This window comes from Oncorhynchus keta, chromosome 19 (assembly GCF_023373465.1).
Source record: "Oncorhynchus keta strain PuntledgeMale-10-30-2019 chromosome 19, Oket_V2, whole genome shotgun sequence".
NCBI classification, from domain to species: domain Eukaryota; kingdom Metazoa; phylum Chordata; class Actinopteri; order Salmoniformes; family Salmonidae; genus Oncorhynchus; species Oncorhynchus keta.
In genome coordinates, this window is record NC_068439.1 from 39,014,609 (window position 1) to 39,040,117 (window position 25,509).

At 44.6% G+C, this 25,509-nt stretch overlaps 3 protein-coding genes across 4 annotated transcripts; all 3 read right to left on the reverse strand.

Annotated features, from left to right (window-relative positions):
• Positions 1-640: 640 nt before the first annotated feature.
• Positions 641-10,013, reverse strand: LOC118398256 (cyclic GMP-AMP synthase-like). 2 transcript variants are annotated; one of them, XM_035793416.2, is made up of 7 exons: positions 9,889-10,013; positions 9,164-9,465; positions 8,613-8,845; positions 5,258-5,486; positions 4,726-5,010; positions 4,480-4,579; positions 641-4,353 (listed from the first exon to the last, which is right to left on the reverse strand). In XM_035793416.2, exons 2-7 carry the CDS (start codon positions 9,456-9,458, stop codon positions 3,816-3,818), a joined length of 1,680 nt encoding a protein of 559 aa, XP_035649309.1. In that variant the 5' UTR covers positions 9,459-9,465; positions 9,889-10,013; the 3' UTR covers positions 641-3,815. The 2 variants fall into 2 exon arrangements, with proteins under 2 accessions (XP_035649309.1, XP_035649310.1); XM_035793417.2 differs by having other exon boundaries at positions 9,164-9,462; positions 9,889-9,990.
• A 544-nt stretch (positions 10,014-10,557) lies between these two features.
• Positions 10,558-14,599, reverse strand: LOC118398257 (elongation factor 1-alpha-like). The gene is made up of 8 exons (XM_035793418.2): positions 14,382-14,599; positions 13,669-13,818; positions 12,888-13,067; positions 12,485-12,781; positions 12,172-12,322; positions 11,815-12,071; positions 11,350-11,584; positions 10,558-11,037 (listed from the first exon to the last, which is right to left on the reverse strand). The coding sequence occupies exons 2-8, from the start codon at positions 13,810-13,812 to the stop codon at positions 10,913-10,915; spliced, it is 1,389 nt and encodes a 462-aa protein (XP_035649311.1). The 5' UTR covers positions 13,813-13,818; positions 14,382-14,599; the 3' UTR covers positions 10,558-10,912.
• Positions 14,600-14,724: 125 nt separating this feature from the next.
• Positions 14,725-18,632, reverse strand: LOC118398258 (elongation factor 1-alpha, oocyte form-like). The gene is made up of 8 exons (XM_052470552.1): positions 18,467-18,632; positions 17,538-17,698; positions 16,823-17,002; positions 16,427-16,723; positions 16,175-16,325; positions 15,571-15,827; positions 15,239-15,473; positions 14,725-15,138 (listed from the first exon to the last, which is right to left on the reverse strand). Exons 2-8 carry the CDS (start codon positions 17,679-17,681, stop codon positions 15,017-15,019), a joined length of 1,386 nt encoding a protein of 461 aa, XP_052326512.1. The 5' UTR covers positions 17,682-17,698; positions 18,467-18,632; the 3' UTR covers positions 14,725-15,016.
• Between the last annotated feature and the right edge of the window lie 6,877 nt (positions 18,633-25,509).

Genomic DNA, 25,509 nt, shown 5'->3' on the forward strand with positions numbered 1-25,509 from the left:
GTGATACTTAATCATGTTTATTTAAATGTTTGTTATGAAGTACAAGTACAAAGAAAGTATGAAAATGTAAGCACTACTGTAAGTCGCTCTGGATAAGAGCGTCTGTTAAATGACTCAAATGTAAATGTACATTGGGAGTAGTAGTTAACAATACATTGCGTAGCTACTAAACTCATGGTAATCTGCATAACTGTCAGTGCATTCGGAAAGTATTCAGACCCTTTGACATTTTCCACAATTTGTTACATTACAGCCGTATTCTAAAATGGATGAAAATGGATTAAAATGACAAAGCAATAAAACAGGTTTGTAGAAAATTTGGTACATCTTTTTTTTCTGAATTAAAAAATCGAATACAATTTTATTTGTCACATGTGCCGAACATTACCATGAAATGCTTACCTACAAGCCTTTAACCAACAATGCCGTTTTAAGAAAATAGAGTTAAGAAAAGATTGACTAAATAAGATCAAAGAAAAATGTATTATAACACAATAATAATGAGGCTATATACAGGGGGTACAGGGTCAATGTGCAGAGGTACAGGTTAGTCAAGGTAATTTGCACATGTAGGTCGGGGTGAAGTGACAATGCATAGATAATAAACAGCGAGTAGCAGCAGTGTAAAAACAAAGGGGGGTCAATGCAAATAGTCTGGATGGCCATTTGATTAATTGTTCAGCAGTCTTATGGCTTGAGGTTAGAAGCTGTTAAGGAGCCTTTTGGACCTAAACTTGGAGAGAACAGTCTATAACTTGGGTGACTGGAGTCTTTGACAATTTTTTGGAACTTCCTCTGACACCCCCTAGTATATAGGTCCTGGATGGCAGGAACCTTGGCCCCAGTAATGTATGGCGCCGTATGCACTACCCTCTGCAGTACCTTACGGTCGGATACCGAGCAGTTGCCATACCAGGCGGTGTTGCGACCGGTCAGGATGCTCTCGATGGTGCAGCTGTGGAACTTTTTGATGGTCTGGGGACCCTTGCCAAATCTTTTCAATCTCTTGAGGGCGAAAAGGCATTGTCGTGGTCTCTTCACCACTTTCTTGGTGTATTTGGACCATGATAGTTTGTTGGTGACGTGAACACCAAGGAAATTGAAGTTCTCAACCTACTCCACTACAGCCCCGTCGATGTGGATGGGGGCCTGTTCAGCCCTCCTTTTCCTGTCGTCCACGATCATCTCCTTTGTCTTGCTCACATTGAGAGGTTGTTGTCCTGTCACCACACTGCCAGGTCTCTGACCTCCTCCCTATAGGCTGTCTCATCGTTGTCGGTGATCAGGCCTACCACTGTTGTGTGGTCAGCAAAATTAATGATGGTGTTGGAGTCGTGCTTGGCCACACAGTCGTGGTTGAACAAGGAGTACAGGAGAGGACTAAGCATGCACCCCTGAGGGTCCCCCCGTGTTGAGGATCAGCGTGGCAAATGTGTTGTTGCCTACCCTTACAGCTTAGAGGCGGCCTGTCAGGAAGTCCAGGATCCAGTTGCAGAGGGAGGTGTTATGTCCCAGGGTCCTTAGCTTGGTGATGAGCTTGTGGGCACTACAGTGGTGAACGCTGAGCTGTAGTCAATGAACAGCATTCTCACATAGGTATTCATTTTGTCCAGGTGGAATAGGGCAGTGTGGAGTGCGATTGAGATGAAGTCATCTGTGGATCTGTTGGGGCGGTATGCAAATTGGAGTGGGTCTAGGGTTTCCAGGATGATGGTGCTGATGTGAGCCATGACCAGCCTTTCAAAGCACTTCATGGTTACCAACGTGAGTGCTATGGGGCAGTAGTCATTTAGGCAGGTTACCTTCGCTTTCTTGTGCACAGGATCTATGGCAGTCTGCTTGAAACATGTAGGTACTACAGACTCGGTCAGGGAGAGATTGAAAATATCAGTGAAGACACTTGCCAGTCGGTCCGCGCACGCTCTGAGTACACGTCCTGGTAACCCGTCTGGCCCTGTACATGTTGACCTGTTTAAAGGTCTCGCTCACACAGTCATCCGGAACAGCTGGTGCTCTCATGCATGCTTCAGTGTTGCTTTCCTCAAAGCGAGCATAGCAGGCATTTAGACTGTCTGGTAGGCTCGCATCACTGGGCAGCTTGCGGTTAAGTTTCCCTTTGTAGTCCATAATAGTTTGCAAGCCCTGCCACATCTGACGAGTGTCAGAGCCGGTGAAGTAGGATCCAATCTTAGTTCTGTATTGACACTTTGCCTGTTTGATGGTTCATCTGAATGCATAGCAGGATTTCTTATAAGTGTCCGGATTAGTGTCCCGCTCCTTGAAAGCGGCAGCTCTAGTCTTTAGATTGGTCGGTACTTAAGTATTCAGACCCTTGAAGCACCTTTGGGATCGATTACAGCCTCAAGTCTTCTTGGGTATGACACTACTAGCTGGGCACAACAGTCTTTGGAGAGTTTCTCCCAGATCCTCTCAAGCTCTGTCAGGTTGGATGGGGAGCTTCGCTGCACAGCTATTTTCAGGTCTCTGTGCAGATGTTAGATCGGGTTCAAGTCCGGGCTCTGGCTGGGCCACTCAATGACCTTCAGAGACTTGTCCCAAATCCACTCCTGCGTTGTCTTGGCTGTGTGCTCAGGGTCGTTGTCCTGTTGGAAGCTGAACCTTCGCCACAGTCAGGTCCTGAGCGCGCTGGAGCAGGTTTTCATCAAGCATCGCATTGTATTTTGCTCTGTTGATCTTTCCCTCAATCCTGACTAGTCACCCAGTCTCTGGTGCTGAAAAACATCCCCACAGCATGATGCTGCCACCACTATGCTCTCCCGTAGGGAAGGGACCAAGTTATCTTCCAGATGTGACACTTGGCATTCAGGCCAAAGAGTTCAATCTTGGTTTCATCAGACCAGAGAATCGTGTGCCTTTTACTGAAGAGTGGCTTCCATCTGGCCACTCTACCATAAAGGCCTGATTGGGGCAGTGCTGCAGAGATGGTTTTCTTTCTGGAAGGTTCTCCCATCGCCACAGTGGAACTCTGGAGCTCTGTCGGAGTGACCATCGGGTTATTGGTCACCTCCCTGACCAAGACCCTTCTCCCCCGATTGCTCAGTTTGGCCTGGCGGCCAGCTCTAGGAAGAGTCTTGGTGGTTCCAAACTACTTCCATTTAAGAATGATGGAGGCCACTGTGTTCTTGGAGACCTTCAAAGCTGCAGACATTTTTTGGTACCTGTCTCGGTGCTCCTTGGACAATTCTTTTGACCTCATGGCTTGGTTTTTGCTCTAACATGCACTGTCAACTGTGGGACCTTATATAAACAGGTGTGTTACTTTCCAAATCATGTCCAATCAACTGAGTTTACCACAGGTGGACTCCAATCAAGTTGTAGAAACATATAAAGGATGATCAACGGAAACAGGATGCACCTGAGCTCAATTTCGAGAATCATAGCAAAAGGTCTGAATACTTATATAAATAAGGTATTTCTGTTTGTTATTTTTTTATACATTTCTAAAAACCTGTTTTCGCTTCGGCATTGTGGGGTATTGTGTCTAGATTAATGAGGAACCGTTTAGAATAAGGCTGCAACATAACAAAATGTGGAAAAAGGAAGGGGTCTGAATACTTTCCGAATGCACTGTATATACAAATACAACATTTTTACTTTTGGGCTAAATGTTTCATTGTGTTTGTCTAGAGCAAAGACATGATTTAGAGAGAAATACAAATCTGGAATCCTATCCTATGTTATACTGTTTCAAAATGGCATACCATTTTCTACAGCTGCATGTCATTTTACCACCATCTGCTGTAGATAGACTGTCTCTGCCACCTTCCTACCACCGATGGGCAGGACAGACACCTCTACAGGAGGTAACAAACATAGACAAGAACCACAACCAAAGCCACAATTTTGAACATTTGCTCAAAGGATTTCATCTCAACAACTTGGGGTGGCAGGATAACAGGATACTGGATAACAGGAGTCTGCTGTACAACAGGGGAAAGCTGGGGCTGGGAGTCACTGGGGGAGTGCACTGCCAGTGGTGGGGCAGGAGCCGGGGGCATTAAAAGGGGAAGCCCCTGTCTCCTCTGCTCCTCCAGAGCCTCAATCAGAAACACCAAAGCTTTGCGCGGGAAGGTTGGTGGGGCAAAGAGGTTGGAGGTGGGGACAAAGAAGTGGGGGAGCAGACCACTGATTGCGTGGCCCTCCAGGGCCCTTAGGAGGTGCATGAAGCAGGCAGGCAGCTGACGGGGCGTCCACAGGGAGTCCTGGGCCCTGATCGAGAGGGTGTGTAGGAAGGCTGTCTTCCCGTGGTAGGAGCACAGAGCATCCAGCTCTTGAGGGTAGCGTTGCTTCAGTCCCTCGATCAGGCACTTAAGAAGCTTGAAGCACTGCTTACTAAACGAGAGGAGGAGAGAAAAAGAGATTCATAATATCGATCACTTCACATAAAGGTGTTTGTTCAGTATTAGGGCTAAATGAGTCACAGGTGATAGTAAACGGTGTTGTAGAGTGAATTCTGACCGGCAGCACTTGGTGGCAGAGGTCTCACAGCAGGTCCTCTTGTTCCCATGAGTCTTGATCAGTTCCTTTTCTATGTGAGAAAAGGAAATCCTCCAACTCTCTGCAGGAGACAAAGCAGCAACATTTCAATCAAAGGGAAAATATCATTCACAGTCAGTGTATCAATCATGTATCAGTCACAAAAACTATACACATCCAGAGTCCTGCACATCTGGCTCTGGCACAAAACAACAATGTTCCGCACACCTTTAGCTGCCTCACTAAGGTTTCGTCCCGGGGGTTTCTTGGGCACAAAGAAGCAAGTTTGGTGGGTGAGAGAGCGCCGGGTCTTCTTCCCCAGCCAGTTGTCCACATCTGGGCCGGCGCGGGCAGCCAGAGGCCAGCCCTGTGAGGAAGGCACTTCCAGGGCGGGCACCACATCCACAGAAAGTAGTTCCTGTTTCCCATTATCCACCTCCAACAGGGAAAGGGTCACCGCTGGTGAGTTTGGACGCTTCCTATTCACCACCCAACGCCAGCTATTTCCAGGCACTGGTGATCAGAACACACAAAAGCATACAGGCAACGTCATGTCATATTTAGACAAAACAAATGCCCCAGGTGGTTGGAGATGTGGACTACGACCACTGACCTCAAAGGCTCAAATAATCATATTGACCCCTCAACAACATAGCATCTACAGACAAAACCAGTTGTACAAGATATACAGTATGGGTATGTGAGCATTTATATGACTGCATTCGTATACTCTCAGGTGAATATAGACCAGTTACCACACCTCTGTAGGTGCTGATGAACTTGCGGACCAGACGGTGCATTTCACTTATGATCTTGCTGGCTGAGATGGTGAGCCCATCGTCCAAAAGGAAAGACCGTATGTGGGAGCGGGTTGAACGGGATAGGGCGACTTCGTAGAAGAGGCCGTGGTATTGGTCCAGCTCAGTCATTTTGAGGCGGGAAGGAGACTGGAGCTTCAGCATCATGTCAAACTCATTTGGGTTGAGTATCTGTTGGCACACAATGGCAATAAGTACAATTGACTATTTATATACTATTTAGTTTCATTCACAGGATTATAATAAAAGTAAAGTATAGTCACTGAATGCAAAGGGAAGGTTTGACTGACCCAGATGAACTCACAAACAGCAACACTTGACATTCAACACAAGAAGACACAAGAAGAACAAGGACCTCCATGTTTGCATGTCATATTTCCCACAAATTTCCCACAAATGTCTTCTTAACAAACTATAGTTTTGGCAAGTCGGTTAGGACTTTGTGCATGACACAAGTCATTTTTCCAAAAATTGTTTACAGACAGATTATTTCACTTATAATTCACTGTATCACAATTCCAGTGGGTCAGAAGTTTACATACACTAAGTTGACTATGCCTTTAAACAGCTTGGAAAATTCCCCAAAATGATGTCTTGGCTTTAGAAGCTTCTGATAGGCTAATTTACATCATTTGAGCCAATTGGAGGTGTACCTGTGGATGTATTTCAAGGCCTACCTTCAAACTCAGTGCCTCTTTGCTTGAGATCATGGGAAAATCAAATGAAATCAACCAAGACCTCAGAAAAAAAATGTAGACCTCCACAAGTCTGGTTCATCCCTGGGAGCAATTTCCAAATGCCTGAAGGTACCACGTTCATCAGTACAAACAATAGTACGCAAGTATAAACACCATGGGACCACATCAGTCATACCGCTCAGGAAGGAGACGCGGTCTGTCTCCTAGAGATGAATGTACTTTGGTGCGAAAAGTGCAATTCAATCGCAGAACAACAGCAACGGACCTTGTGAATATGCTGGAGGAAACAGGTACAAAAGTTTTTTAAAAAGAAGCGTCCTCTCATTGTCAACTGTGTTTATTTTCAGCAAACTTAACATGTGTAAATATTTGTATGAACCTAAGATTCAATAACTCAGACAAACTGAAAAAGTTCCACAGACATGTAACTAACAGAAATTGAGCAATGTGTCCCTGAACAAAGGGGGGGGGGGTCAAAATCAAAAGTAGCAGTCAGTATCTGGTGCGGCCACCAGCTGCATTACGCACTGCAGTGCATCTCCTCCTCATGGACTGCACCAGATTTGCCAGTTCTTGCTGTGAGATGTTACCCCACTCTTCCACCAAGGCACCTGCAAGTTCCATGACATTTCTGGGGGGAATGGCCCTAGCAATCACCCTCCGATCCAACAGGTCCCAGGCGTGCTCAATGGGATTGAGATCCAGGCTCTTCGCTGGCCATGGCAGAACACTGACATTTCTGTCTTGCAGCAAATCACACACAGAACGAGCAGTATGGCATGCTGGAGGGTCATGTCAGGATGAGCCTGCAGGAAGGGTACCACATGAGGGAGGAGGATGTCTTCCCTGTAATGCACAGCGTTGAGATTGCCTGCAATGACAACAAGCTCCGTCCGATGATGCTGTGACACACCGCCCCAGACCATGACGGATCCTCCACCTCCAAATCGATCCCGCTCCAGAGTACAGGCCTCGGTGTAACGCTCATTGATTTGACGATAAACGCAAATCTGACCATCACCCCTGGTGAGACAAAACCGCGACTCGTCAGTGAAGAGCACTTTTTGCCAGTCATGTCTGGTCCAGCGACGGTGGGTTTGTGCCCATAGGCAACGTTGTTGCCGGTGATGTCTGGTTAGGACCTGCCTTACAACAGGCCTACAAGCCCTCAGTCCAGCCTCTCTCAGGCTATTGTGGACAGTCTGAGCCCTGATGGAGGGATTGTGCGTTCCTGGTGTAACTCGGGCAGTTGTTGTTGCCATCCTGTACCTATCCCACAGGTGTGATGTTCGGATGTACCGATCCTGTGCAGGTGTTGTTACACGTGGTCTGCCACTGCGAGGACAATCAGCTGTCCGTCCTGCCTACCTGTAGCACTGTCTTAGGCGTCTAACAGTACGGACATTGCAATTTATTGCCCTGGCCACATCTGCAGTCCTCATGCCTCCTTGCAGCATGCCTAAGGCACGTTCACGCAGATGAGCAGGGACCCTGGGCATCTTTCTTTTTGTGTTTTTCAGAGTCAGCAGAAAGGCCTCTTTAGTGTCCTACGTTTTTGTAACTGTGACCTTAATTGCCTACCATCTGTAAGCTGTTAGTGTCTTAACGACCGTTCCACAAAGATCATACTTTTTTGAGAAATGTCCTGTGGTCTGATGAAACAAAAATAGAACTGTTTGGCCATAATGACCATTGTTACGTTTGGAGGAAAAAGGGGGAGGCTTGCAAGCCAAATAACACCATCCCAACCGTGAAGCACAGGGGTGGCAGCATCATGTTGTGGGGATGCTTTGCTGCAGGAGGGACTGGTGCACTTCACAAAATAGATGGCATCATGAGGTAGGAAAATGATGTGGATATATTGAAGCAACATCTCAAGACATCAGTCAGGAAGTTAAAGCTTGGTCGAAAATGGGTCTTCCAAATGGACAATGACCCCAAGCATACTTCCAAAGTTGTGGTAAAATGGCTTAAGGACAACAAAGTCAAGGTATTGGCCATCACAAAGCCCTGACCTCAATCCTATAGAAAAGTTGTGGGCAGAACTGAAAAAGCGTGTGCAAGCAAGGAGGCCTACAAACCTGACTCAGTTACACCAGCTCTGTCAGGGGGGATGGGCCAAAATTCACCCAACTTATTGTGGAAGGCTGTCCAAAACATTTAACCCAAGGTAAACAATTTAAAGGCAATTTTTACTAGGATTAAATGTCAGGAATTGTGAAAAACTGAGTTTAAATGTATTTGGCTAAGGTGTATGTAAACTTCTGACTTCAACTGTATATGTTTGGGGGTGAGGATTTGTTTTTGCTGTATATGTTTGTGGAAAGAATTTGATGACGGACAGTGAACATTCCTATCGGTGTTAAGGTGGGGTATTGTTGAGGGGGTAAGAGATTTACCGGTAATGCAGGACAGGCAGCCATATTGCAGTATTGGCTCATCGAAACTGTCTAATCAGTCACTCAGGGTTAATCCATGTTTTTTAAAACACACCTTAAGTGGAAATGTGGATCATTTGCTGTTGGGTTATTATCTTGTGTTCATGTGTTTTAAATGAGCTGCCAGCTAGAGACATATCCCGTCTCATGGTGTGAGTTACCTTGACCATCTCGTAGTATGAGCCACTGCTGAGCACAGAGGCTGACTGGAAGTAGGGCTGCTCGTCACTGTTCTTGAGGAAGACCAGCAGGCTTTCCCGGAGATGGTTGACCAGGTCCACGGCCCACTGCCGGTCACTCTGGCGGAGCTTAAGGTCCTGGGCCCGAAGCCTGATCCAACGAGCCAGCTCTGGGGAGATCGGGGCCAGCTCGTCCCCTGGTTTGGGGATCTTGGCTGTGGGCAGATTGATGTGTTGGCTGGACTGTCTCAGATGAGCATTGTATTGAAGCATGAATGGTGTAATTTTCAACCTGTTTTACAGGATTATACACACATGAACTTAATCTACAAAACATCTTTCTGTCTCAGAGGCAAAAACTCACTCAACTCAGAATGTCAATTCTAGCTAGATTAATGAATGTTACATTCATTAATCTAGCTAGAATTGACATGTTACTGATTGTCTCAGCATCTTTGACATACACTGATACACACTTCAGATGAGGACAATCAACAATAGCATTGAAGCGAGTAGGTCTAACATGCTATTACCTGCCAGGTGTGGTCTCTGCCTAGGGAGGTGTGAGGTGAGTGTGGCTGGGGTACTGGCATTTCCATCATCCTGACCCAGCAATTCCCCAGTCTGAGAGTCCTCTATAGGGCTACCTTCATCTCCGTCCAGAAACCCACCCTCCTCTGCCTCTCTGCCCAGGCTAGGTTGGAGGTCGATGGGGGTGGATCGGGTCCTTCTGAGTGATGGAGTTGTCTGGTGCTCTCCAGAGGGTGTGGATGGAACTGAGCTCTGTCTCCTGGAAGATGATCCCCTCTGAGGTGTGCTTCTGTTCATCTTTCTACTTTGATCAACGCACACAAACACAAATCAATTCAGAGAAACTATATCTGCAAGTATGACATAAATATAATTTGAATATCCTCTTCCTTCGAGGTTGAATGTATATAGGATAGGACTGCTCAATAATAAAAAAAACTACCTCACTCAACGTTTAGTGGGTGCTTATAAACATAGCACCACAGAAATCATAATAAATTACTAAATTTGATGTCATTTTAGTACAATGAAAGTAATGCTGAGGTCCTGCCATGAGGAATTAACATAATTGTTGTTTCCAAGACCTTACCCGAACCACAATGACCCCAGCACAGGCTACATGTTACTCAAGACAACCTGGTTTGTGACATATTATCCATAATCCCAGACCGATTGTTAAATAATCATTCAACCATTGTGAAATGTTTCACGGGTTGTGAAGATTTACCTGCTATTGCCGTCTTTGTCACAAATATCAGCTTGGTAGGGTGACAGACTGAGACGTCGCTATTGCTCTTCTCCGTGTCGGCTCACTTACTGTGTTCCTTCTCTCTGTGGCAGCATATCCCCGTTTCCTGCCATTATTCCCATTTTCGCTTTCTATTTCCCAAGTATGATGTCACATAAATGAAAGATAAAAGAGCATTGCCTCTCCTTTGTCTTTTTAGCAGTGGATGACGGGTTGATACTGAACGTAAAACTGTAAGAGAGGTTTTCACCAGAGGATTGTATAGGTACCGTCATAAAAATATTATGCTCTACTAGGTTCGTGAAAGCTTGCCATTTTGTGCGAAAGCTTTAATATTAAGGGAAAAAAAACACTGGCAATTAGTTTATCTTTCAGTAACAACCCCATAATTTAACAGTAGCCGAAATGTACTGATGTACAATGTCCTACAGGGCAGACACTTTTCTGAAAGTATGCATCTACAGTATTGACATGTTTAGCAACAGCACTTACATTTCTGAAGTAACTCAAATGAGAAAAACCGAGGCAGTGAATCATATCTATCAAATATTCCCCAAAGAAATTGATAGGTATTATTTTCTGTTTGTAGTCAATATTGTAAACCAATGGAACGTTTTCAGCAAATCAATCCAAAATCTGACAACTAGCTCAATGTTTCACAGCAACAGAAATCAGACTTTATTTTCATATTCTAACACAACATATAATTTCATGATAGATACCAGTATGTATCCAACAGTAACCGATTCAGCGTTTGGCTTATGAGAAACAAGAAACAGCAGCGTTTTGGCAGTTAATGTTCATGTTTTTTATTTTTGGTTTTATCATAATTTCCCCTAAAGCATTATTCTTCGAACATTTGCTTTCCTTTCCTGCGAAAACTTTTGCGATGGGTTTTTATTAGCATTAGCCAGTCCTTGAGTAGAGAGCTCAGGTTCTGAGACACTGCAGGATGGGATGCCGGTGACACGCCTTGTTGTTGCTGGATGTCTGGAGCAGGAATTCATTTGGCTTTGGTGGCCTTAATGGCAGACTTGGTCACCTTGCCAGTGCTGGCAGCCTTCTTGTCAACGGCCTTGATGACACCAACGGCAACGGTCTGTCTCATGTCGCGCACAGCAAAACGACCTGCAACAGTTAAGAGAAATGGTTACTGGACGGGTCTGAACGATTTTTTTTGTGTGGTTTTGCTAAATGGAGTGTCAGCATATTCCAGAAGTTATTGAAGTTCCTACTTCACTGTTTTTGTAAGTGACATTGTAAGGTTGAGACTAGTAAGATCTCTTCACCATCTTACAAGCAATGCAACAGTAAATGTGTGTGAGAATTCTTTCAATACCAAAAGGCTGCATTACCCAGATGTGTCCTATACAGTTATGGGAAACCCCACGTAACACGTAACCCATAATCGTCATCATTAGGTGTTCGTGTGTGACTCACCAAGGGGAGGGTAGGCAGCGAAGCTCTCCACACACATGGGCTTTCCTGGCACCATGACAATGATGGCGGCGTCTCCAGATTTCAGGGCTTTGGGGTTGTCCTCAAGCTTCTTGCCGGAACGACGGTCGATCTTCTCCTTGAGCTCGCTGAACTTGCAGGCGATGTGAGCAGTGTGGCAATCCAGTACGGGGGCATAGCCCTGGGAGATGGTGCCGGGGTGGTTCAGGATGATGACCTGAAGATTGGGGTAAAGTTTGGGTAAGGATGGGTGGGACTCTAGACCTACAGTGAAAGGGGGTTGGTACATGGCAAAACTGAATTTAAAAAGTGCACTTTAAAAAAAATGTGTTTATGAAAGTGCTAATTTGTGGCCAGACACGAGATATGTAGTAAAGTAGACTTAGAATATTAGTATTTTGTGTTATCTTTCCCAAAACTACATTGAAAATCAGTTCCATCTCTCACCTGAGCTGTGAAGTTGCCGGCCTCCATTGGGGGGTCGTTCTTGCTGTCTCCAGCCACGTTGCCACGACGGATATCCTTGACGGACACGTTCTTGACGTTGAAGCCAACATTGTCACCGGGTAGAGCCGCTTCCAGGGTCTCGTGGTGCATCTCCACAGACTTCACCTCAGTGGTGACATTAGCGGGGGCGAAGGTGACGATCATACCGGCCTTCAGGGTGCCAGTCTCCACACGGCCCACGGGTACTGTTCCAATACCTGATGGGAAACAAGTATTTAACCACAAGACACATACCCATTCATGTCTAAAGAAAATAACCAGTACATTCAAACATATTGATCTATGACTGGTTCTTACCGCCGATTTTGTAGACGTCCTGCAGGGGCAGACGGAGGGGCTTGTCAGTGGGGCGGGAAGGGGCCAGGATAGAGTCCAGAGCCTCCAGAAGGGTCACACCGCTAGCGCCACCCTCCTTACGTTCGACCTTCCATCCCTTGAACCAGCCCATCTGCAATGGCCAACAGAAGAAACAAGATCAATATTACACAGACTTACTTACCTGTCAAGAGTTAATCCTACTTTAAAGTTCTAGCCCTAATAATTTACACATATAACCACCTAGACCTACAATGCTGTGGTTTAGTTTATCATGTGTGGATGGGCTACTCACGTTGGGGCTAGCCTCCAGCATGTTGTCCCCATGCCATCCAGAGATGGGCACAAAGGCGACAGTGGCAGGGTTGTAGCCAATCTTCTTGATGTAGGTGCTGACCTCCTTCTGGATCTCCTCAAAACGCTTCTGGCTGTAGGGGGGCTCAGTAGAGTCCATCTTGTTGACGCCAACAATGAGCTGTTTCACTCCCAGAGTGTAGGCGAGGAGAGCGTGCTCACGGGTCTGGCCGTTCTTGGAGATACCAGCCTCAAACTCACCCACACCACCAGCAACAATCAGCACAGCGCAATCAGCCTGAGAAAATGAAGTCATAGATATTGACACTCCAAACCTTGTGGTAAAATGCCACTACTGATTCTTTCAGTTAGGAAACAGATTGGACATTAAAGCTCATCTTTACCTGAGAGGTACCAGTGATCATGTTCTTGATAAAGTCTCTGTGCCCAGGGGCATCAATGATTGTGACGTAGTACTTGGCAGTCTCGAACTTCCACAGGGAAATGTCGATGGTGATACCACGCTCCCTCTCAGCCTTCAGCTTGTCCAGCACCCAGGCATACTTGAAAGAGCCCTTGCCCATCTACACACGTAAAGAAAAGTTTGCTTTTATTGCACTTATGTCCACACAGTTCAAATCAATCCAATTACACCTACTACAAAGGTCTGATCATTTTGTTCTAGTTTGTCAGTTAATGAAATGCAAACACAATTTAAGAATTTAATCTATTTACAACAGTATTACTCATGAATTGCCAATTGACGATCCATCCCAACCAAATTACTCCAAAAATGTGTGCCTAATCAGATAAACTTCTGCTGAGCAATAAATCTGTCCCATCAAAGATAATCCATATTTGTCTTAACTAAAGTCAAACTGGTCACTCAATCTCATTTGCCAACATTCATTTGTTTGAGTGTTCCCCAATACTCGTCATAATGCACTGACAAAACAGATTAGATTTAAATAAGATTTTAATCAGTTAAACATCAATATATGCCATTTGCAACTAGTGCACAATGGCCACAACTGACAATACATTTGGTACAGTAGATGGCGCTCGTGTCAAAGTAACCAGTTGAAGGATTTTCTCTTCTAACCCCACCCGTTATAGAACGTCGCAATTCATAGCAACATTAGCCAACTCAGAATTCCTAGGAAATGCCAGGGCTCCCAAACATACCTCAGCGGCTTCCTTCTCGAACTTTTCAATGGTTCTCTTGTCAATGCCTCCGCATTTGTAGATCAGATGACCTGTGGTGGTTGACTTTCCGGAGTCGACATGGCCAATGACCACAATGTTGATGTGGATCTTTTCCTTTCCCATGATTTACTGATGAAAAGGAGACTGACATAACTACCGATGTACAATTTTATTTACACAAAATACACATATGGCCGACATGGCTGCAGTAGAAATTCATGGTGTAATCAAGTGATGAATTCGACAGATTGCCGATAGGCTCCCCTGACTCATGCACCATGTGCTAGCCACAAATCATTCCCCTCCCACTGCCCTCCATGTTCAGTCATAAGACTAGCAAGCCGGCCATGTTGAGGCAAGTCAAAGACACCCGCTTTATGGCCGTGAAGGCAGTCGTGCACAGCCGACTACTCAAAATTCTATCTAGGCTATATTACAGCAATTCAGTTAAACTTCGTTAACCATGAACGAAAATAAATTACCCACTAAACGTGAAGTTGTCTGCAATGAGACTGACCAAATTTTAAAAAGCAGTTAGTCATCTTGTACAAATCAGACCGGTCCTAAAATCATGCGCCCCAAAAGAGGCTGCCACACTTTCATAACCATGCTGCAATAAGTGTAGCAGTATTGAGGTAATTAATGTAGCTACATAACAATTACATCCTGAAATGAACATTTTCTTCACTAACCTGAAACAATACAGATAACGGGTATTCCTGCTTTAGACCGGAGAAAAAGGACAGAATATGAGCCCACATCTCTTTTTATACCGGTGCAGTGGGAGGCGGGCGCTACAGCCATGGTGTCACGAGAAATAAAGTGCCATTGGTAATGCCAGTGTAACCCCAACTAGGTGATTGGCTGGCTGGCAAAAACCATCACGGGGCACAGCCTTGCAGCAGTCAGGGATAGCTTGTGTCAAAACAGCTGCAAAGACCAAGTTAGATACAGTGCTGCACTTGTTCTACCCTATGGCACAGCTCCCACTCAACTACAACAAGAACAAGGATTAAGGAAAACGACAGAGCAAGCTTTTTGGTCAAGACATTTAAAGACCTTTATTAGTTACCAGCAGCTTTCTTCCAATTTAATTGTGGCATCAAACAGGTGTAGTTCTCAACCATTAACTCAAATATAACTGAAAGGGGCACTGTCAGTCATGTGACAAGGTGTATCTGCGTTGAGTTCTTTTCCTGCGAAAACTTTTACGATGGGTTTTAATCAGCATTAACCAGTCCTTAAGTATAGAGCTCAGGTTCCGAGACTCCGCAGGATGTAGGGCTGCAGACCCCACCACCCGAGGGACATCCCGTGGGAGGAGAATTCACTTTTTACCAGCCTTAACGGCAGATTTGGTGACCTTGCCGCTGGAGGCAGCCTTCTTGTCGACGGCCTTGATGACACCAACAGCAACAGTCTGCCTCATGTCACGCACAGCAAAACGACCTGAGAGAAAGAGAACATTAGGAATGAGGCCTTTTCCAAGCATAGAAGCCCTTTTGAAAAGGAACAATGTCCTTGGCAGGAGGGCTTGTGGATTACTTACCAAGAGGAGGGTATTCCTGGAAGCTCTCCACACACATGGGCTTGCCGGGGATCATGTCAACGATGGCAGCGTCTCCAGACTTCAGGAACTTGGGGGCATCCTCAAGCTTCTTGCCGGAACGACGGTCAATCTTCTCCTTGAGCTCGCTAAACTTGCAGGCGATGTGAGCAGTGTGGCAATCCAGCACAGGGGCATAGCCCTGGGAGATCTGGCCAGGGTGGTTCAGGATGATGACCTGAAAAAACAAGATATGGTCGATTAGAGAATGAAAACAATTAAATTGTCAAGGGAAGACAGCTCACCCACCCAACAATTTTAAACAGCATGCCTACCTGAGCGGTGAAGGTGCCGGCCTCCATTGGGGGGTCGTTTTTGCTGTCTCCAGCCACGTTGCCACGACGGATATCCTTGACGGACACGTTCTTGACGTTGAAGCCGACATTGTCACCGGGCATGGCCGATTCCAGGGTCTCGTGGTGCATCTCCACAGACTTCACCTCAGTGGTGACATTAGCGGGGGCGAAGGTGACGATCATACCGGCCTTCAGGGTGCCAGTCTCCACACGGCCCACGGGTACTGTTCCAATACCTGATGGGAAACCAGGGGAGAATAGATTAATGATCAAGAGCAGAAGCAAGTACACAGCCTGTATACAAACAAGTACACAGCCTGTATACAAACAAGTACACAGCCTGTATACAAACAAGTACACAGCCTGTATACAAACAAGTACACAGCCTGTATACAAACAAGTACACAGCCTGTATACAAACAAGTACACAGCCTGTATACAAACATGTACACAGCCTGTATACAAACATGTACACAGCCTGTATACAAACATGTACACAGCCTGTATACAAACATGTACACAGCCTGTATACAAACATGTACACAGCCTGTATACAAACATGAAGTCTAGGACTGGTTCTTACCACCGATTTTGTAGACATCCTGGAGGGGCAGACGAAGGGGCTTATCTGTGGGGCGGGAGGGGGGCAGGATTGAGTCCAGGGCCTCTAGCAGAGTCACACCGTTGGCGTTGCCATCCTTACGTTCGACCTTCCATCCCTTGAACCAGGCCATCTAGAATAGGATAATTGCCGTTTATGTACAAAGCATGACATATGCAAGTGACAGGGTGAGACTTTCAATGTAGTAGAATGCACTGAGGATAGGCTACTCACATTGGCGCTGGCTTCCAGCATGTTGTCCCCATGCCAACCAGAGATGGGCACAAAGGCGACAGTGGCAGGGTTGTAGCCAATCTTCTTGATGTAGGTGGTGACCTCCTTCTGGATCTCCTCAAACCGCTTCTGGCTGTAGGGGGGCTCAGTAGAGTCCATCTTGTTGACGCCAACAATGAGCTGTTTCACTCCCAGAGTGTAGGCGAGGAGAGCGTGCTCACGGGTCTGGCCGTTCTTGGAGATACCAGCCTCAAACTCACCCACACCACCAGCAACAACCAGCACAGCGCAATCAGCCTGGGGGGGACAAGTCATGTCAGCCCAACACAATTGTTCATCTAGCGCCTTAGTTGGTCAGGTTTACAGTATATTCTGATTGCACCCCCCCCCAATTACCTGAGAGGTACCAGTGATCATGTTCTTGATGAAATCTCTGTGTCCAGGGGCATCAATGATTGTGACGTAGTACCTGCCGGTCTCAAACTTCCACAGAGAAATGTCGATGGTGATACCACGCTCCCTCTCAGCCTTCAGCTTGTCCAGCACCCAGGCATACTTGAAAGAGCCCTTGCCCATCTAAAAATAGATGAAAGGCACATCATGTTCAATAATTCATTTTACCGGTGAAGTAATGCCACAACAGCAAAAATGTATAGTGAGCAAGTAGCTCATTTAGGGTTAGGCCTAGATTGGATTTGGGAAACATGGCCCAAATCATTTACATAATTTAACATATCCTGATGTATGCAATATCTGAAACGCAGAGAATGCTTTAAACCAATGTTGCGTAGATGGGATAGTTTGTCTGTAGCAAGCTATGAGACGTAAGTCAAGGTTAGGGAAAGGGTTCAATTTTTAAAAAATGTATACGTGTATTTTAACTGAATCCCTCCTAGCCATGACCGCTATAAAGTCCTCAGCCGCCATTACACAAAGTGCATCGTCATTACCCGACACTAGGCCTGCGCAAGCACCGTCCCACATGCGCGCACTCGTTACCCACACCCTGCCGGCTTCACCAGTTTAAAAAAAAACATGCCGTGGTCGCCATCTTTGATCCAAAGTAATGTAACCAGAACAGAAAGCTCAACCAACCAGAAAAAACGCTTACCTCAGCTGCTTCCTTCTCGAACTTTTCAATGGTTCTCTTGTCAATGCCTCCGCACTTGTAGATCAGATGGCCTGTGGTGGTTGACTTGCCGGAGTCGACATGGCCAATGACCACGATGTTAATGTGTATCTTTTCCTTTCCCATGGTTGCTTAATTAGTTTCTGAAATAAAATGAGCAGAGATACATACCACTTAATAACTATGAACATTAACGTTGGTGTAACAATTTGCTTGGGGAACAAGGCTGCAGCATTAAAACACCGGGTCACTCAAGACTATGCATTCGAACGTTTATGTCGATGGACCATCAAAATCACTGTCCACATCCCATTAAAATTATATCGAAAGAAAAAAATAAAATAGTTTGCTGGCAGCTGACGTCGTTAAACGAGTCCGAAAAGGGGTGAGTGAGTTACGATCACGTACCGTTAGGCCTCAGTCGGCCATGGGCCAAAAGCGACACGTGTTGCTTCCAGGCCACGTCGTATAGAGTTACAGAAAGAACTCCAAATATCCAGAAGGAATTTATCCCTACTAGACAAGTCGCCTGGGTTTACGTGCAGTTGTTCAGATCATGGAAGACATTCCATTTAGCTACCTACTCATTCTCACAGGCCACCGCTTTTAGTATCCTTTGTTTCCCCCAGTTCCCCCTCCCCCAATTGAAAACGTTTTTTTCCCCCCGGCAAAATATATCTTGAAGTTCACTTAAACCAAATCACCACTTCATAAGGTAACTTAAAGAGTACGGTTAAAGCATCCAACACCATCCAAGTCACTTTGAATTGAAACATTGTCCACAACATTAAATACTATCTGAAATAGCTTACGTTTTCGCAATATGTCTAACAAGTTTTAAAAACCAACGTGCTAACATGTTAGGCCTGTTTTTGAAACCACTAGAGGCTAAATAAGATAAACGCGCTTACCGGTGTTACTGTGCGCTCACTCGACCACTGCTGATGCCCCTACCCAGGTAACAAAAAGAGAAAGAATGCTGGTTGAGTTTGAGTTTTTATACACTGGGAGGTGGCTAGACTGGGTTGCGTCCCCGCTTCCCTTCCCCCTCCCTAGTCGAACCCTCAAATCACACACAATTCAGCGAAAAACTATGCCCGTCTGTCATGGTACGTCATGATGTTTGAAACATTTTCAAAATTTGAACGAAATCCTTTCTGATTCAATCAAAGGGTCTAAAAACAATATACCTAGGTAATTTATAAATTGACTAAATAACCACATGTGGTCAAGTACACTCTTTATTGGCACGATAAAAAAATGACCAGAGACTCATTGAATAACTGAACTGACAAGAGTTTGATTAAAATCTGAAAGTAGATTATTGAGTTGGATTAGATATCTCAACAAACCAATCCCCATTGTCTCATAACCCTGAATGAGATTATTAAAACCTGCTTTCTGGAAATGAAATTACATTATTTCATCAATTTGGTTTCAACATGAATACATAGCATTTACAATTGTCATATCATCTTTTGTTATTTAGTCAGTTTACTCTAGACCTACTATAATTAGATTATACAGTTTCCTCAGTGGACTATAAACTGTCTTGGATTATTACTTTAGGAGCAGGCTACACTAGACACAAAGGAAATGCCTGGTGATCTAGGTCTAGGTGACCCAATCAGTATAACAAGAGTATTCAAATTCAGAGATTTGCACTCAAACAGTGCACTGAGAAGGGAGACCCAGACTCATTGTTTCAATGACCTAGAAGGCATCTTCACCACATCTCACACACCTTCAGGTTCAAAAGAGGTTCCGACCAGGCTAAGGTGAGTGAATACAGTGATCAATAAGTGTGAGGGAGTCCTGATAGATTCTCCATTCACATTGTAATGCTGAGTGCTTTCTCATAATGATCATATCAATCAAATTAAATATAGTAAATTGCGTGCTAAAACTCTCCTTGCTGTAGGCCTATGTGTTGCCCACCCAGTCCAAAAACAATGTTAAATTCAATAACACTGCATCAAAGTAGGGTGATGTAACTGTGATTGCAGTTCTACATTGTACATTTCCTTTTCCCCATACCCTAGTCAGTGACTGTGCTTTATGACAAACAGTGATAAAAATGACTCTGCATGTTTTTTTTACAACATTTCAGTCACTCTGTTTCAAAAGAACAGTCAACAACAATGTAAACATTGATGTATCTCATCTCCAGCATCACAAAGATGTGATGATATTCATATTGTTATTCCCCAATATATGATCAATATATTCTAATCTACAGAGCCTATTCCGTGTTCTGTGTTTTGGGTGCTGTGGAGAGGTCAGACTCAGGGCCTTTCAGTCTCCTTGCTGTCCCCATCACTGTTGAATTCCCGATATAGGACAGCTGGCATCCCTTGGCACGGCGACGGCGACGGCTCTCCCCGACTATCTCTTCCTCCCTCAGTTCAGGTAACAGCCACTGAGAAAGCGGCTGCTGCTGTCAATCAGCTCACAGTGCAGTGAGTGGGGGGGGGGGTGAGAGAGAGAAAGAGAGAGAGGGCGAGAAAGTGAGTGCGAGAGTGAAGAGTACTCGAAAACCGTGCCACAGAGAGTGGGTGAATAATAACAATACATTTTATTTAAAGCGCTTTTCATGACACCCAAAGTCACTTTACACAAGACAATCAGCAAGATAAAAAGCTATAAAATCACACATTAAAATAAGCAAGTATGTGAAAGTCCACGAAACATAAGGATAGACTAACCATGGAGGACACTGACATGATGGCAGACGAACCAAGGAAGTGAATTAGACAGAGGAGAAAAGCTAAGACAACAGAGAATCCGGGTAAGCCTGTGTGAAGGGGTGTGTCTTATGTGAGGACTTGAATATGTGTATGGATTGTGAGGTTCTGACATGGAGAGGGAGGGAGTTCCAGAGCTGGGGAGGAGGCCGGTGTCAGAGTAAGGCAGCGGATAGGTGGGAGTGTTGGGGTGCAGGAGGTCAGTATGAATGCTGCTGCAACTGCACTGTGTCCGAGGAAGAGGGGGAGATATAGGATGGGAAGCCAGGAGAGGTTAAAAAAACAGAGGGGGAAGCAAAGGAGAATAGAAGCGGAGAGGCATTGACCAAGAACAGGTTTTCAGGAGGCCAGGAAAAAACATTTACTCCAGTTTAAAAATGACTATCCCAGAGAAAAATGTAGATATCCACATTGATCTTAAGGTTTATCCAGGGCAAACTAATAGGCTTACAATTCAGCCTTCCTCAGCGCTTCAGAGACTTCTGGAGTGTCTGTTAAAAAGTGTTGGCAGGATACATCGTAAAAATAGGACAAATGGTTTATTCTATAAAAGTTTCCCCATGACATTATATTGGCCCACATTTTCAGCTGGGTTTTATTTTGGAAAAATTGTTAAAGCACGAAACACAGGAAATGTGCCCTGGTTGTCTCTAAATCCCCAAAGATTATACAGTACTGAATCTTCCTTTTAGAATGAGGAAGGAGCTAGTATAGTAAAAAGGCCAACAAGTAAAAGGTGGGTGCAGCACTAACACCAGAAGATCAGGCAAATGTAACTGAACCACATAACTCTTTACAAAAGGGCTATTTGTTGAAGCTACAGCCTTGGGTTGTCTTGCTGACGTTCAATACCACCCAAACTTGTATAATTAAACCATTGCTAAACCACACCCAACAATGTTATGAAAATATATTCTCTCGGGTTCCTAGATACAGTCCTGTTTTGAATAAGGAAGTAGTGACCAAAAAAGCATGCCGTTTTAACATGTGACATAACAGTTATGATAAAAATATGACACATAACATATTCATATGTTGTATTATGAATATTTAGTTTAAGAGCAGGTGTGACTGATAATCAGGGACTAGGAGAAAATGATGCTGTAATAGAAGTCCTCCAGTGATTTTTGAACTTTTCCTGTTGGAAATCAATTTCCCAAGTATAAATACATTGAAATACACACACTAAATGGTAAAAAATACATATTTTTAGCAAAATAGTGTTTTTTAGATACAACTACAAACTTCAAGGAGTAGGGCATTCAAGGAGTTGGTTTGATGGGAAGTCGTGTTGTCATCGGCCTTCCCCCTTGCTTGAGGAACAATAGTGGAGCAATAGAGAGCAAATATGGTGCTATGTCATGATTTACCTGGATCAGCTGTTGCGATTTGCCTTTGTTAAATGAGGTGAAACGAAGACTGGAGTGCCACTTTAACGACTGGGTTTAGGCCAAATAGATTACTTTTAGCTACTGTCGTTTTGTCTTAGGGCCTCACTAAACTGACACTAAAATGAAAAGTTTTGCCTTAATTGTCTAATACATCATGTTGTATTTGTACATCATGTACATCACATTGACAAGGCAGATAACTGTTTAATTGGGGCAGAACCCTACTTTTTAACTGTTCCCTACAGCAAAAAAAACAGAAGTTTCCTGTAAGTCCAGTTACCAGTACAGCAGACTCAGAGAGAGAGAGGGAAATTAGTTTTACTGAGGGCTGAGCATTCCAAGTGGCCAGCAGAAGTGCTAGAGAGGTGGAGCGCAGAAATTGGCAAAGACCCAAGTTGAGTTCAAGCACTTAAAGTGACACCCATATAATGAACACGTACACAAACACAGTTACCCACACACCGACACACACAAGCGCGCACACACACACACACACACACACACACACACACACACACACACACACACACACACACACACACACACACACACACACACACACACACACACACACACACACACACACACACACACACACACACACACACACACACACGGAAGCACACGGAAGCACACGAACGGAAACACACACTGAAGAGCAGTGGATAACTTACAGTTTTTGACAATCACTTTGGCACTAATTTCAGAACCTTGTGGTCATTTTTCAAAACTTTAGACACAAAACTCAAAACGGTCATCACTTGTAACACATGCTGTCCAATGTTCAAAACATTGCATTGTTAATTCATATCTTTAAAGAAACCTTGCACTTGCAGAATCATTGGTTCAAATAACTAATTTATCATGAAATACCATAGGAACATTCATTTAGATCACCCACACACAAGATACCGATAGTTTCACTGTGTAGTTGTTCGTACAATCATTAAATATTGTAGTACAAAATGTGATACATGTAAATACATCAATGTAAAAGGACTAGTAGAGAGAATACTACAGACACAGTGGAATCATTGAACAAAATATGAAATGTATTGATGAAATACAATAAAATCACAACATAGGTTTCTTTGAATCAAAGCAAAAATAATTAGCTACAAAAAAAGAAAAAACTACTGTAAAACATCACTGCAGTGTTCCTCACCTGGCTTACTGTAAAACATCAACTGCAGTGTTCCTCACCTGGCTTACTGTAAAACATCAACTGCAGTGTTCCTCACCTGGCTTACTGTAAAACATCACTGCAGTGTTCCTCACCTGGCTTACTGTAAAAAGCAAAACAAAAGATTGATTCCTGTCCTATATTTCCATCAACTCTGTCTTGTGGATTTGGCCACAGGTTCTCATCCACATCACAATGGATGTTTTCATTAGAAAAACATCTTGGGAAGAATCTTCGGGCGAATCCAGGCCTGACACTGGTCTGCCGTGATATCATTGCATGCGTCATCCATGGCTTGGAGAAGGGTGGCTTGTTCGTGAGGGCGCCTATCATATACAGTGGGGAGAACAAGTTTTTGATACACTGCCGATTTTGCAGGTTTTCCTACTTACAAAGCATGTAGAGGTCTGTAATTTTTTTAATCATAGGTACACTGCAACTGTGAGAGACAGAACCTAAAAAAAATCCAGAAAATCACATTGTATCATTTTTAAGTAATTAATTTGCATTTTATTGCAAGACATAAGTATTTGATCACCTACCAACCAGTAAGAATTCCGGCTCTCACAGACCTGTTAGATTTTCTTTAAGAAGCCCTCCTGTTCTCCACTCATTACCTGTATTAACTGCACCTGTTTGAACCCGTTACCTGTATAAAAGACACCTGTCCACACACTCAATCAAACAGACTCCAACCTCTCCACAATGGCCAAGACTCGAGGGCTGTGTAAGGACATCAGGGATCAAATTGTAGACCTGCACAAAGCTGGGATGGGCTACAGGACAATAGGCAAGTAGCTTTGTGAGAAGGCAACAACTGTTGGCGCAATGGAAGAAGTTCAAGATGACGGTCAATCACCCTCGGTCTGGGGCTCCATGCAAGATCTCACCTCGTGGGGCATCAATGATCATGAGGAAGGTGAGGGATCAGGCCGGAAGTACATGGCAGGACCCGGTCAATGACCTGAAGAGAGCTGGGACCACAGTCTCAAAGAAAACCAGTAGTAACACACTATGCCGTCATGGATTAAAATCCTGCAGCGCACGCAAGGTCCCCCTGCTCAAGCCAGCGCATGTCCAGGCCCGTCTGAAGTTTGCCAATGACCATCTGGATGATCCCGAGGAGGAATGGGAGAAGGTCATGTGGTCTGATGAGACAAAAATAGAGCTTTTTGGTCTAAACTCCACACCGTGTTTGGAGGAGGAAGAAGGATGAGTACAACCCCAAGAACCTCTTCCCAACCGTGAAGCATGGAGGTTGAAACATCATTCTTTGGGGATGCTTTTCTGCAAAGGGGACAGGACGACTGCACCGTATTGAGGGGAGGATGGATGGGGCCATGTATCTCGAGATCTTGGCCAACAACCTCCTTCCCTCAGTAAGAGCATTGAAGATGGGTCGTGGCTGGGTCTTCCAGCATGACAATGACCCGAAACACACAGCCAGGGCAACTAAAGAGTGGCTCTGTAAGAAGCATCTCAAGGTCCTGGAATGGCCTAGCCAGTCTCCAGACCTGAACCCAATAGAACATCTTTGGAGGGAGCTGAAAGTCTGTATTGCCCAGCGACAGCCCCAAAACCTGAAGGATCTCGAGAAGGTCTGTACGGAGGAGTGAGCCAAAATCCCTGCTGCAATGTGTGCAAACCTGGTCAAGAACTACAGGAAACGTATGATCTCTGTAATTGCAAACAAAGGTTTCTGTACCAAATATTAAGTTATGTTTTTCTGATGTATCAAATACTTATGTCATGCATTAAAATGTAAATTAATGACTTAAAAATCATACAATGTGGTTTTCTGGATTTTTGTTTTAGATTCCGTCTCTCACAGTTGAAGTGTACCTATGATAACAATTACAGACCTCTACATGCTTTGTAAGTAGGAAAACCTGCAAAATCAGCAGTGTATCAAATACTTGTTCTCCCCACTGTACCTTCCAAAAATTCCTCAATCGGGTTTTAGGAAAGGAGAGTATGGGGGTAAGTACAGGGTGGTAAATTGTGGATGGGCCTGAAACCATGCTTACCCCATTTGAGCATGGTGGAACCTGCTCCCACACAATGACATAGGTCATGCCATCAGCTCTACAGACCTGATTTAGCTCATCAAGGAAGGTTACATTCGAACAGCGAATCATGTGGCTGCCTGCAACTCAATATATAGAGCATATAGAGTAGACAGCTTAAGATGTTTTTTGACCAAACGTTAGAATGGGCAAGATGCGTAATCTAGGAAACTTTGACCGTGGTATGATTGTTGATGCCGCACATGGTAATTCCAGCATCTCAGAAACTGCTACCTTCCTGGGATTTGTATACACTACAGTCTCTAGAGATTACAGAGAATGGTGCGATAAACAAAACACATTCAGTGAGCGTCAGTTCTGTGGGCAAAACACCTTGTTAATGAGAGAGGTCAGAGGAGAATGTCCAGACACATTCAAGCAAACAGAAAGGCCACAAATGCTCAAATAACAGCTGTTTAAAACAGTGGTGTACAGAATGACATCTCTTAACGTACAACACCGTAAATAATTCAGGCTGTTGTGGAGGCAAAAGGGGGTCCTACCCAGTACTAGATGGGTGTACCTAATAAAGTGGCCGGTGAGTGTACAGTAATATCACATCTGTAACCA